Source organism: Oryctolagus cuniculus, chromosome 17 (genome assembly GCF_964237555.1).
Source record: "Oryctolagus cuniculus chromosome 17, mOryCun1.1, whole genome shotgun sequence".
Classification (NCBI taxonomy): domain Eukaryota; kingdom Metazoa; phylum Chordata; class Mammalia; order Lagomorpha; family Leporidae; genus Oryctolagus; species Oryctolagus cuniculus.
Genome location: NC_091448.1, coordinates 53288769 through 53302566, shown reverse-complemented (window position 1 = coordinate 53302566; position 13798 = coordinate 53288769). Strand labels below are relative to the sequence as shown.

Below are 13798 nucleotides of genomic sequence, written 5' to 3'. Positions count from 1 at the left end.
GAGCTGGGCCAATCCAAAGCCAGGAGCCAGGAGCATCTTCCAGGTCTCCCACGTGGGTTTAGGGTCCTAGCACTTGGGCCATCTTCAACTGCTTTTTCCAGGCCATCATGAGGAAGCTGGATCAGAAGAGGAGCAGCTGGGACTCGAACCAGTGTCCACATGGGATGCCAACACCAAAGATGGAGGCTTAGCCCACCACACCACGGTGCTGGCCCCAACAGGCTGATTTTTAAGTTGATAATTCTGTATGGCATTTGAATTATGTAAATATCCAAATGGCCCTTGGCAGAAAAAAGATTCCCTACTCCTGCTGGCCAAATGCCTACCCTATAGATTTGATTCTTAGAAAACAGTGTTTATATATAGTTCTATTTTTTTTAAATTGTCTTTAATCTTAAAATAGTCAAGATTCTAGATTCTAGGCTTCTCTGAAAAGGTCATGGAAAATGCATACTGTGAAAAAGCTATGCTTGGATTTCAAACATTTTTCTCTATTTTTGCTTATTTGAAAGGAATTATCTCTCTCTCTCACACACACACACCTGGAGACCTTCCTTCCATCCACTGGCTCATTGCCCAGATGCCCACATCAGCGATGGCTGGGCCAGGAGCCCAGAACTGCACCTGGGTCTCCTCCATGGTACCAGGGACTCAGCTACTCGAGTCATCCCTGCTGCCTCCCAGGATGCACATGGGCAGGATGGCAGATAAGAAGCAGAATGGGGCCAGGAATCAGACAGCCTCTCTCCCCCCGAGATGTGGACCCTCAAGTTCAGCCTTCTGCACCATTGGAGAACCACTGCAAGCCAAGAAGCTCTCCTGGGCCCTGTGTGGTGGCACTGTGGGTTAAAACGCCACCTGCCATGCCCATATCCCATAGGAGCGCTGGTTCGAATCTCCGCTGCTCCACTTCACATCCAGCTCCCTGCTAATGCACCTGAGAAAGCAACAGAGATGGCCCAAGTGTATGGACCCTTGCCATTCAGATGGGAGACCTGGATGGAATTTTTGGCTCTTGGCTTCAGCCTGCATATTGCAGCCATTTGGAGAATGAACCAAAGAATGGAAGATATTCTCTCTCCACACATGCTCTCTCATTCTCTCTCACTTGCTCGCTCTTCCTTTCAAATCTTTAAAGATTTATTTGAAAGGCAGAGTTAGAGAGAGGCAGAGAGAGACAGAGAGAAAGGTCTTCCATCCTCTGGTTCACTCCCCAAATGGCCACAACAAACTTGGAGCTAGGCCAATCCAAAACCAAGAGCCAGGAGCTTCTTCCAGGTTTGCCATGTGGGTGCAGGTGCCCAAGGACTTGGGCCATCTTCCACTGCTTTCCCAGGCCATAGCAGAGAGCTGGATCAGAAGTGGAGCAGCTGAGACTGGAACCGGTGCCTGTATGGGATGCCAGCACTGCAGGTGGGGGCTTTTCCCACCATGCCACAGCGCAGCCCCTCAAATAAATAAATAAATATTTTAAAAAAGAAAACTCTCCCCCTTCCCCACAGTCGGGACTGCCAGAGGAAGCCGAACCTGGGCGGGCCCCTGACCCCTCCTACATCACCTGTCACCTTCGCATGAGCTGGGGTGGTGGGGGCGGCGGACGCAAGGCTGCCTTCTCTGTGCCCTCTTGGATTGCTGCCGGCTGCAACCCAACCCCAGGCCTCTGTGCCCTGCTCACGGTCAACAGTGAGGAGTGCATTGGTCTCTGCTAGCACAGAAGGGGAACTCAAGTTCTGTTGTTGGTGTTTCGCCATCACCAGTCCCGGGGAGCAGGGGGTGTTCCCGCCAGCGATGGAATTTCACAATGTGTGTGTCTCTGTCTCCGGACACAGCAGGGAGGGCCCTGGAGGGGGCTGCCAGGGGAGCCAGGCCGCCTGTGCCACGCTTGGGAAAAGCACCTTCCTGCGGAGGGAAGGGTGCTGCCCTCATTCCCCTCGCCCCCACCCCAAAGCGGCGGCAAGGGGAGGGGGTGGGCCGTGCCTTAGAAGTCACAAGAGCCAGCTGATGACCGCCTGACCCAGCGGAGGAAGTGAGCGTGCCCAGGTCAGCTCCGCTGAGGGTCCCTGCGGCCTGCCTTCTCCTGCCCCCTCCCTCGGACTCCCAGTGCCCAGGCCTGGCGCACGTCTTGCTTTTAAGGACTTGAAGCAAGCTTCTGACAGCTCGTCTGATGCCAAGGTGCCTGGCACGGCAGGAGATGGAGCCCCAGGGGCCCCAGGAAGGGAGGGAGGAGCCATGGGATGGCAGGTGTTGCCGGCGCACTGGGGTCAATGCTGAGCTATCCGGGAGGCCCCTTGGCAGCAGTACCAGGGTCCCCTTAAGAACAGGGCTGCAGCTGAGGCGCTGACCGAGAAGGTTCATTTTCAGCTTGCGTTTGCATCCGTGACAGCACAGGACACGCAGGGTGGTGACTCAGTCCTGCCTCGTGGCGTGACCAGCTGGTCCTGTCCACTGCAGCGGGGGGGTGGGGGGGGTGGGAGGGGGCCGGGGGTGTGTGTGTCTTAAAACTCAGTTCTCCGGGGCAGGTGCTTGGCCTAACAGTAAAGCCGCTGGTTAAGACACCTGTGTCTCCTAGGGAAGTACCTGGGTTGGATTCCCAGCACCAGCTCCTGACTGCCCACTCCCAGTGTAGACCCTAGGAGGCAGCAAGTGATGGCTCAAATACCTGGGCCCCTGCCGCCCATGTTGGAGAACCTGATGGAGTTCCTGGCTTCAGCTCCAGCTGTTGCGGGCATTTGGGGAGTGAACCAGTGGACGCAAGCTCTCCTCTTGCTTTGTCTCTCACATAAAACAGGAAGGGAAGCAGGGGTGGGCATACAGACCCCAGCTCTGGTGGTTGTGCCCGTGCTCCAGGCTGGAGATGGCTGGACCGTGGTCATTGTCCCGTGGACCCCACTCCAGCCACCACTGCTGTGAGCTCTGCTCCTCTCTCTGGCAGGGTTGTGCTGGGCACCGGTGTAGACAGACAGGGCAGTACCTGGCAACTCAGAGTCTCAATCTCATATCCAGCTCCTGGGAACTGACTCTCCACGTGTTGGTTTAGAAACAGAATTTGATTTTATTATTTTTTAAAAGATTTATTTATTTAAAAAGCAGAGTTACAGAGAGGCAGAGAGAGAGAGAGAGAGGTCTTCCATCTGCTGGTTCACTCCCCAATTGGCCACAACGGCCAGAGCTGTGCCGATCCGAAGCCAGGAGCCAGGAGTCTCCTCTGGGTCTCCCACATGGGTGCAGGGGCCCAAGGATGTGGGCTATCTTTTACTGCTTTCCCAGGCCATAGCAGAGAGCTGGATCTGAAGTGGAGCAGCTGAGACTTGAACTGGCACCCATATGGGATGTAGGCACTGCAGGCAGCGGCTTTACCCGCCATGCCACAGCGCTGACCCCATGAGTTGGTTTAGCTGCACCTGGTTGTTCCAAGGGCAGACGCTAGGGTGGTCAAAAGCCTAGACTTCTCCTGGCCACACTCTGGCTTTGCCACCTCCCGACTGTGTGACTTCAGCGAAGTCGTTTAACTTCTCTGTGCCATGGAGTTCCCATCTCTGCATCTTGGGATTCTGGAACACAGGGCACTTAGCACCTTTGGCCTTGGCCTTGGCCTTGAGCCACAATTCGGGCATGCAGAGAAGTCCTGCTCAGTACACGTGCCTATGAATGATGGGGTTTGCTCTGCCCAGCCCCCATCCTCTCTGGAGCTTAAACCTCTCTCTAGGTGAAATGAAGGAGCTACAGGGAGAGGTGTGGACTCCTTCCAGAACCCTGCTCTGGGACAGACCAGGGAGGAACCCGCTGGTGGGCTGATGGCACCTTGCTCATGTGCTCCTGTGTGTGCTGCCTGTGAACTTGTGACATCGGGGCAGGGCACACGTGCCCCCTTGTCAGCCCTATGAAGGTGCCCAGTGTTCTGGCCCCTGCAGCAGGTGCTGGGAGTCCTCACTCTGGGTAGGGCCATGCCTGTGATGCTCTCGTCTTTGAGCTGCCATAGAAGCAGAAGGGGTGGCCTCCACACAGGTGTTACTCTATGGCTGCTCATCTGTACCAGGTTCCAACACGATCCAGAGGGAGGGAGGGGCTGAGTCAGCCCCAGAAATCTGCCCCATCTGAAAGTCTCAAAAGTTGGGGCTGGCATTGTGGTACAGCAGGTTAAACCTCCACTGGCATCCCGTATTGCAGTGGAGAACTGGTTCGAGTCCCAGCTGCTCTGCCTCTCATCCAGCTCCCTGCTAATGTGCCTGGGAAACAGCAGAGGACGGCCCAAGTGCTTGGGTCCCCAGACGCATGTGGGAGACCCAGGTGGAGTTCCAGGCTCCTGGCTTTGGCTTGGCCCAACCCTGGCTGTGGCAGCCATTTGGGAAGTGAACCAGAACCAGCAGATGGAAGATCAGTTGATCTCTTTCTCCCTCTCTCTCCCCTCTTCCTGTAACTCTGCCTTTAAAATCAATCAATGAAAGTCCCAAAGGTGATTGCAAAAGTTACATGGGTCTTTGGAGAATGGAAATGCCCAAGTCCCATGGCCCCTGAAAGTTTTTCTGAACTTGGTTCATGACTTCCACAGCCAGAGGCGTGGGACCTGGGAAGTTAGGCTGTGTCCAAGGCTGGCCCAGGACCCTGGCCTGTGCTCCACAATCTAGGTCTAATTCTGCACCCAGGCCTTGACACCTGCTACCTCCTCTTTCTAGAATGTTCTCCCTCCCTTTTCTCCTGGCTTCCTCCTCCAGCTTCAATGTCCCTGCTTCGGAAAGACCTCCCCAGGGATGGGCATTTGGCCCAGCAGCAAAGACACTGGTTAGGATGCCCGAGTCCCATATCAGAGTGCCTGAGTTCAAATCCCAGCTCCGGCTGCTGACCCCAGCGTCTTGCTAATATTGACCCTGGAAGATGGTAGTATTGACTCAAGTTGTTGGTTCCCTGCCATCCATACAGGAGACCTGCATTGATTTATTTTGGTGGGGGGAGCCTCCTGGCTTTGACCTGGTCCAGTCCAGGCCATTGTGTGCATTGGAGAAATCTACCAGCAGGCAGAAGCTCTCTCTCTACCTCCCTGGTCCCCAACCACCTGGAGTGGGTTTTCCATTCATCCCTCTCCAAACACATGTCAACATGCATCACCTTCAGGGATTATCTCCCTATTTTTTTTAAAAAAAGATTATTTATTAATTTATTTCAAAAGAGGAGAGAATGCATACTCCCATCTGCTGGTTCACTCCCCAGATGCCCACAGCAGCTGAGACTGGAACAAAGCCAGGAGCTCCATCTAGGTCACCCACGTGGGTGGCATGGACCTAGTACTTGCGCCACCACCTGTCGCCTCCCAGGGTGTGCATCAGCGGGAATCTGGGATCCAGAGCGGAGCCAGGTTGGAAGTCCAGGCAACTCCAGGGTGGGGTGTGGGCAGCTGAAGTGGTGGCTGAACTGCTGAGCCAAACCCTCACCCCTTTTCTTCTTTTTTATATGGACGTCTCATAATTGTACCCATTTATGGGTGCCGTGTAATCATTTGGTACCTGTATATATACATAGTGGATGAAATCAGGGTAATTAGCATACTCAACAGCTCAAACGTGTCATTTCTTTGCAGCGAAACATTCAAAGTCCTGTCTAGCTGTTTTGAAATATGTAATATATTGTTAATGACTACTATCACCTTACGGTGCAAAGATAACCAGAATGTACTCTTCTTACCGAACTATAACTTTGTATCCATTGGCCAAGTGTGTCTGTTCAGTTTTTCAGTCTGTATCTCATGCCTGTTGCACCCTTGCTGTATGCTGTGTGCCTAGTGCCTGGCACCCAGTAGGTTGTTAGTAGATCAGTGACAGAATGGATGCATGCATGCCACCCAACACCATGCCATCCCAGCTTCGTAACACCTGGGCTGCAAGGGACATCAGTGAAGTGATGCTGGACAGCTCCCAAAGGGCTGACTTTTTCCCTGGACACCTGGCTTCCTCCAGGCTGGGGAAGTGGGAGGATTTGCCTAGGGGGAGCTCTGTGAGTCCCCCAGGACTCTCTGCAGCTGGGCTCCAGCTGGGAGTTCCTGTCTTTTTTGCATGTCGTTTGCATGGCTCAGCTTTGTGCTCCGAGCTTCCTCTTCTGGTTTCCTGGTCCATCCCCAGATCCCCAGAGCTGGACCGCCACTTCCTTGGCTTTCCCCGTGAGCTTGACCCGGCTGGTCGGTGACAGGATCTGTCCAGAAGCGGTGGATGCATTGAAATTACCCTAGGCAAGAGCGATTACCTTTCAGACTGTAGCAGTGTGTTTGTCAGCCCCGTTCCCTGCTCCCCCAATGTTGCAGATAAGTAAACTGAGGTTTGGAAGAATTCCAGAAGTTGCCAAAATCACAAGGCTAGCAAATAGCAGGGTCTAGATTTGCGTCCCAGTCTGTTGGATGCCACAGCCAGGCTGAATTACTGTGCCAGACTGACTGTTGTGGTTTCCCAGGGGGCACAGGGCACTGTCACACAGAATCAAGACAGCGGAGAGGTCTTGCGGGAGCCTCTTATGAGCCTTCTGAAATCAGCCTCCCAGCTGAGCTAAGCAGCCTCTGTGCTCTCCTAGATCCGACCAGGAAAAGTGACCAGGCAGGGCCTTGGGGTAACTGGCTGTGTGGCCAAGTCTCAAAGAAAGGAAAGAGAGGATGGCGGAAGTGGAGGGCAGGGCAGGGGAGAAGCAGGTGCATGTGACCGGGCACCCGGGCAGAGGCTGTGGCAGGAGGGGCGGGGGATGTGTGAGGACAAGCTCCCCTCCTCCCCCTGCACTTGAGGGTTGGAGCGCCCAGCACACTGTGTGCCCAGCACACTCCATTCCCGGGCAGGAGGGCGATGCATGTCTGGAAATCCAAAAAAAAATCCCCCCAATGATTCTGGTTTTCCCCCCTTGGGGGTCTTCCTGCCCAGTCCCCTGGGGTCTGGCCACTCCCTGGGCATTTCTGGGGCACTCCCTGGGCACTTGACAACACTCCCAGGCTGGGCTGCTGCCCCTGAGCCCTTGCGCCCTGCAGCTGTGCGCCCCGAGCCGGGCGAGCTCCAGGCTGAGCGGTGTCTGTGCTCCGTGTAGGCGATGACTCAGGATGCAGCCGGGGGCCACGACGTGCACGGAGGACCGTATCCAGCACGCCCTGGACCGCTGCTTGCATGGACTCAGCCTCGGCCGCCGCTCCACCTCCTGGTCAGGTAGGTCTCAGGGTGGGGAGGCAGGGAAGCCACAGGGGCCAGGGTGGGCACTGGGTCAGGCGTGGAAGTGGAGACTGTGCTTCCAACCCCAACTGCGTGACTTGAACAAGAGCCTGGATTTTTCCTCGCACAGGCGCCCAGCCCAGCACCTGCTGTCCAGTAAATCCTTGGTGCATGGCGTCACCTCCCTTCCCCCTGGGAAATCTTCCTCCTCCTTTACGTGTGCTAGAAACCCAGCTCCTTTAACCTGTTGAGAAATTCCACAGGCAGGGGTTCCAGGCAGCAGCTGAGAATACACAGGGAGCTCTCCCCGGCATCCTCCTTTTACTAGTGCCCCACCCCCACCCCAGGACCCCAGCCTCCTCCCCCGAGAGAACAAGCGGGAAGCTCCGCAGAGCTCCAGGGAGCAGGAGACCTTGAAAGTGTTCCGAGTTCCCCAGGGTGGTGAAATATGCTACGTATGTGCAGGCTGGGGCAGCCTGTGCCTCCCTCCTTGCAATCATTCCATATACTGGAAAAGATTTGTCACATCCTCTGTCACTTCCTCCCTCAGTACTCAGTGAGCTCAAAACCCACTGTGCCACGACCCAGCCCGACTCCTTCCTACCCCAGAACCTTCGTGCTTGCTGCCTGGAACTCTTGCTTTGGAAATGTCCGGAGCTGGCTTCTCCCCAGCCAAGTCTCAGCTCCATTCTCCCCTCCTCTGAGAGCTCTCCCTGACTTTGGGGATTCAGCAGATCTGGATCAAAACTCGCTCTCATCTGTACAACGTTGTGAAAGCCACCTGCTCTCTCAGGGCCCCACTTGCCTGGTCTGTAAAATGGGTGCAATAAGAACCACCTGCCCGAGGGAAAGGTGGGAGACTGGATAGAGAAACATACTCAAAAGCCAAGTGCCATGTGGGCCATTGTAGGAGGCCAGTGAACGGTGGTTTCCCTTCCTGCCTCCCCCTTGTTTTTTTTTTTTTGGACAGTGGACAATGAGAGAGAGAGAGAGACAGAGAGAAAGGTCTTCCATTCCCGTTGGTTCACCCTCCAATGGCCACATGGCCGGTGCAGTGCAGCCAGCGCACCGCACCGATCCGAAGGCAGGAGCCAGGCGCTTCTCCTGGTCCCCCTTGGGTTTTGAAGGGGCCCAAGCTCACAGAGCTGGGAAGAGGAGGACGTGGTCAAGTTAAGGAATGCAGAGGTCCCTGTGTTTTGCAAGTCCTACAGAAGCTTAGGAGAGTGGGAGCACAGTTCAAGGGCAGGTTCCAGACAAGAGGGGACCTGCAACCTGAGCTCATGAAATTCCTGGCCAGCCCTCTTCCATCCGTCCTGTGCTCGCTCCTCCACACACACGCTCACACACACGTCACATTCACACAAGTCACAGTCACCCACACATTACTACACACACACACTCCACACACACAGCACTCACATACATACACACTCACACACTCCACACACACAGTCACACGCAGCACTCACACTACACACACAGTCACACACAGCACTCACACACCACACACAAACAAGTCACCCACACATTACTACACACACACACAGTCACACACACAGTCACACACAGCACTCACACTCCACACACACTCCACATACACAGTCACACACAGCACTCACACTCCACACACACACGTCACACGCATTCGCACAAGTCACAGTCACCCACACATTACTACGCACACACACTCACACTCACACACAGCACTCACACTCCACACACACTCCACATACACAGTCACATGCAGCACTCACACTTTACACACACACAAGTCACATGCATTTGCACAAGTCACAGTCACCCACACATTACTATGCAACACACTCCACACACACTGCACACACAACACTCATACTCCACACACACTCCACCCACACAAGTCACACGCATTTGCACAAGTCAGTCACCCACACCACATTACTACACACACACAGTCACACTCCACACACACAGTCACACACAACACACACACACATTCACACATACCCAGTTACACACACATACACTCATACACTCAACACCCACACACACTCACTCCCACATACACAGTCACATTCACACGTATACCACTCACACACTCATGCACATACACACTTGTGCACACCCAGGCACACACAGTCATACACATACTTGCCCACTCACACTCAGACACACTTCCATGCGCTCGCACTCGCACCCCTCCTTTACGTTTTAGGGGTTGGCCCTGGCCAGTTTCAGGGGAAAGGAGACTGACAACCTAAGGCAGGCTGGGGAAGCCACAGAGTGGCGAGGCACCCACCCGTCCCGGAAGCCCCGTGGTGGCCGCAGACTTGGACTTGATCTTGGGGTGGAGCTCTCTTTATTCTGCCAGCTGTGTCTGCATCGCATGGGCACCAGCGCCCACTACAGGAGACCAGGGCCGGGGAGGCTGAGGGAGAACTGGAGCTCCCTAGAGGGTGCCAAGTTCATGGGCCTTTAAAGAGGATCCCGGCCAGATCTGCCACCCCTGTGCCTCTTGAGCCTGCTGCAGGTGCAGGAATAGAAAGCCGGTCTTTAAGTCTTCATGGGGCACTGGAGGGTTGAGTGTCGGTCCACCGTCTTCTCCGAGACACACTCCCTTTGGAAAGAAATGTTCTGGGCCAATGCCCTCTCTTTACAACGACAGTGGCCAGAGCTGACCTCTCTTGCTCTTTCCAGCTGGGCTGTGTCTGAATTGTTGGAGCCTCCAGGAGCTGGTGAGCAGGGACCCCGGCCACTTCCTTATCCTGCTGGAGCAGATCCTGCAGAAAACCCGAGAGGTGAGGGCACACCCGGGCCGAAGGGCGGGGCTGGGGGGCGGCTTGGGCTGCCTACAGCAGCCGGGATTTCCGGGGAGGGGTGAGTTCTCTGTCAGGGGAACGTGCAGTAGGGGAAGCAGGATCCTAGGAGGCCCACCGCTCCTGAGCACAGATGTGGCTCGTGAGTGAGTGGAGCCGCTGACCAGGAGGGGAACTTCTCTGAACTCCTTTGCTCTAAAAGATTCTCGGCCGCATTGACAGAGTAGACTGAGGGCTCAATAACTGGGCTTTTGTGAATGCGAGGAGGAGTGTGGCTGGTTGGGCTCTCACCTGCTGGTTCGGCGCTCAAATGTCCACAGCTCAGTCTGGGTCTCCCGTGTAGCGGCAAGAACCCAATGATGTGAACCACTACCGGCTGCCACTTGGGATCTGCCTGCACAGGCAGCTGGAGCCAGGAGCAGAGCCAGGGGGATGCTGGGGTCTTAATCGCCAGACCAAATGCCCACCTCTGAGCAGTATGTTTAATCCTGCTTGGGCTGGGGTTCCGGAATGCCTGTAAATCCCAAAAGAAGATTCTGGCTCTTTTTTTTTTTTTTTTTTAAAGATTTATTTATTTATTTGAAAGTTAGAATTACACAGAGAGAGGAGAGGCAGAGAGAGAGAGAGTGGTCTCCCATCCGCTGGTTCACTCCCCAATTGACTACAAACGGCCAGAACTGTGCCGATCCGAAGTCAGGAGCCAGGAGCTTCTTCTGGGTCTCCCACGCGGGTGCAGGGACCCAAGGACTTGGGCCATCTTCTACTGCTTTCCCAGGCCAGCAGAGAGCTGGATCAGAAGTGGAGCAGCCGGGACTCAAACCGGTGCCCATATGGGATGTCAGCACTGTAGGCTGTGGCTTTACCTGCTACACCACAGCACCTGACCCTAATTTTTTAATTAAAATATTTGTTTTAATTAAAACAGCAGTTTGAGGAAAAATAAAAGCTAAGTTTATCTGGTGCAAAAATTTTTTTTGAAATCCATGATATGCATTTCCATGAACTTTTTGAAGACTCTTTGTATGCAGATTGCAGAATTTTCTGTTCTAGACGAAACTTAGGTTTTAGTTCCATTTTCCATGAACTTTCTGAAGGCCCTCACATGTCATACGGCAGGCTCTATCAAATGATTCACGAAAGGAGAAATGGAACTCGTAAACAGGAAGACAAATGCTGCCTCCAGCTGAAGAAAATGAACACAAATTGCACCCATAAGGAGGCAGGCCTTTGTCTAGCCAATGAGCAAAAAACGAAAATAAAACCACCTGCAACAACCAGTGTGGGAAGAGTGTGGTGAGACAGACATCATTCATGGCCAAGATAATATAAAAATCCTTTTGGAAAGTGGTTTGGTAGTACATCTCAAATGGGAGGTGACTTGAGAAATTTCACGGAACGTGGGATTTGGAGGTGGCTTTTGGCACAGTGGTTAAGTCGCTGCTTGGGACACCTGCATCCCACAGAGGAGTGCCTGGTTCGAGCCCGGCTCCTCCGTGCCTGCTCCAGCTTCCTGTTCCTGTGCATCCTGGGAGGTTGCAGCCCACGGCTGAACTACCTGGATTCCTCCCGCCAATATGGGAGACCCAGACTGAGTTCCCAGCTCCAACCTGGCCCAGCCCTGGCTGCTGCAGGCATTTGAGGGAGTAAACCAGTGAATGGGAGATGTCTCTTCATCTTTCTCTCTCTCTCTGCCTTTTTTTTTTTTTTTTTTTTTTTGACAGCAGAGTGGACAGTGAGAGAGAGAGACAGAGAGAAAGGTCTTCCTTTTGCCGTTAGTTCACCCTCCAATGGCCGCCGCGGCCGGCGCACCGCGCTGATCCGATGGCAGGAGCCAGGAGCCAGGTGCTTTTCCTGGTCTCCCATGGGGTGCAGGGCCCAAGCACCTGGGCCATCCTCCACTGCACTCCCGGGCCACAGCAGAGAGCTGGCCTGGAAGAGGGGCAACCGGGACAGAATCCGGCGCCCCGACCGGGACTAGAACCCGGTGTGCCGGCGCCGCTAGGCGGAGGATTAGCCTAGTGAGCCGCGGCGCCGGCCTCTCTCTGCCTTTCAAGTAAACTGAAAATAAGTAAATAAAATTTTAAATAAATTTTGGGGCCAGCGCTGTGGTGCAGTGGATTAAAACCCTAGCCTGCAGCACCTGCATCTCTTTATGGGCGCTGGTTCAAGTCCCAGCTGCTCCATTTCCGATCCAGCTCTCTGCTAATGTGCCTGGGAAAGCAACAGAGGATGGGCCAGGTGCTTGGGTCCCCATGTGGGAGACCCAGAGGAAGCTCCTGGCTCCTGCCTCCTGCCTACTGGTTCCTGCCTCCTGGCTTTGGATCGGCTCAACTCCGGCCATTGCAGCCATTTGTGGAGTGAGCCAGCAAATAGAAGACTTCTCTCTCTCTCTCTTCTCTGCCTCTCTCTATAATGTTGTCTTTCAAATAAATAAATGTTTTTTAAAAATTAAATGAATTTTAAAAAGATAATCTTATTTTGGTCCCAAAAAAGTGGAAATCCATGCATACTTTTTAAGTGACATGCATGGTTGTTTTGGAGACTGCTTGTAAGTTTATAACGTTTGATCCATTGACCCCACCTTATCCTAGATGCATGATCGAGTTCTAGAAAAGCGAATGTGCACAATGATGTTCACTGCAAAGTTATGCAAAACCCAAAGAAAAGAATCTCAATGCCTGCAGTAAGATGAATGAGTTGTTAGCATATCATGCAGCCAGTAAAGTGATGACAGCAGCTAGGGGACAAAGGCAATTTAATATGTGATGACGTCATATCAGTCAGATTTTTACATGGTTTAAGGGGAACTGACTAAGTATTTAGAAAAATACAGAGTGAGATGCCCAACTTCCAGCATTGAGTAGATGAACCTGTAGGTAGATTAAAGATTTACATTTAAGAAAATGAAGCTTCGAAGAAAGGAAGAAAAAATATATGGATACTGAGGTGATGCTTGTATGCAAAAGCAAAAATAGATACAGGAGAATGAACTTGTGTGCAAGTGAAAGACAAACAACAAGCTAGAAAAGGTACTCACAGCACAAATAGTAGGTAAATGTGCAACCGGGCCGGGGGGAGACAGGCTGGTCTGAGAGACCAGGTAGTTACACAGAAATTCACCTGTTATACTATATGTAACAGATGCTAAGAGTAAAGTAGACACTCGTGACTGTAATAACTTTAATATAATTTATGCATATTGTGATTATAATGTAACAGAACATACATAATCTACCATGATATAATTTAATTAAGAGTAAACACATACTATGATTATGTTTTTATAGGGGGGAATCTAGGGAGAAATTGGGTAAGAAGGGCATGGACACATTAGCTGTGTTTGTCTTACAGTAGAGACAATGCTGCCAGGAGATGTGTGTCTTGTGGAACATTCCAGAATATTGAGGGAATATTGAGAGGTTTTTTTGTTTTTGTTTTTACTTCTGTCATCCAAATTGTTTGCCTTGTGGTTATGTTACTCTTCGCTGAGAGGGAGCAGGAGAGAGGGAACAGGCTAGAATGAGAACGTCCTGCAGCCCTGTGGCCCAGGGAGCCTGGCCCCCTGTGGCTGAACCCTCTCCGTGTCCTCTCACAGGTCCAAGAGAAGGGCACCTATGACCTCCTGGCACCACTGGCCCTGCTGTTCTACTCCACCGTCCTCTGTGTAAGTCCAGGGGGCCAGGCTGGGGAGGAAGGGCAGGAGCGAGCCCCGGGCATGACACAGCCCTCACACCTCGGGGGATAAACACACAGAGAGACATGGTCAGGCAAGGACGCGGATGTGATGGCTTCCAAGCCACCATCTTGGAGGCCTCCCGTCCCCCACCCCATGGC

The 13798-nt window shown here is 53.1% G+C and overlaps 1 protein-coding gene across 3 annotated transcripts in view; it reads left to right on the top strand.

Moving 5' to 3' along the window:
- PIK3R5 (phosphoinositide-3-kinase regulatory subunit 5) overlaps positions 1-13798 on the top strand; it is a 72453-nt gene that overhangs the window by 40097 nt on the left and 18558 nt on the right. For 2 of the 3 annotated variants that reach the window (XM_008270735.4, XM_002718969.5), the window contains exons 2-4: positions 7051-7166; positions 9846-9946; positions 13560-13628. In XM_008270735.4, coding sequence (XP_008268957.2) covers positions 7064-7166; positions 9846-9946; positions 13560-13628 — 273 coding nt within the window. In that variant the 5' untranslated portion in view covers positions 7051-7063. Of the gene's footprint in view, positions 1-1928; positions 2041-7050; positions 7167-9845; positions 9947-13559; positions 13629-13798 lie in introns of those variants that run through there. The other variant, XM_070061377.1, reaches the window with a different exon arrangement.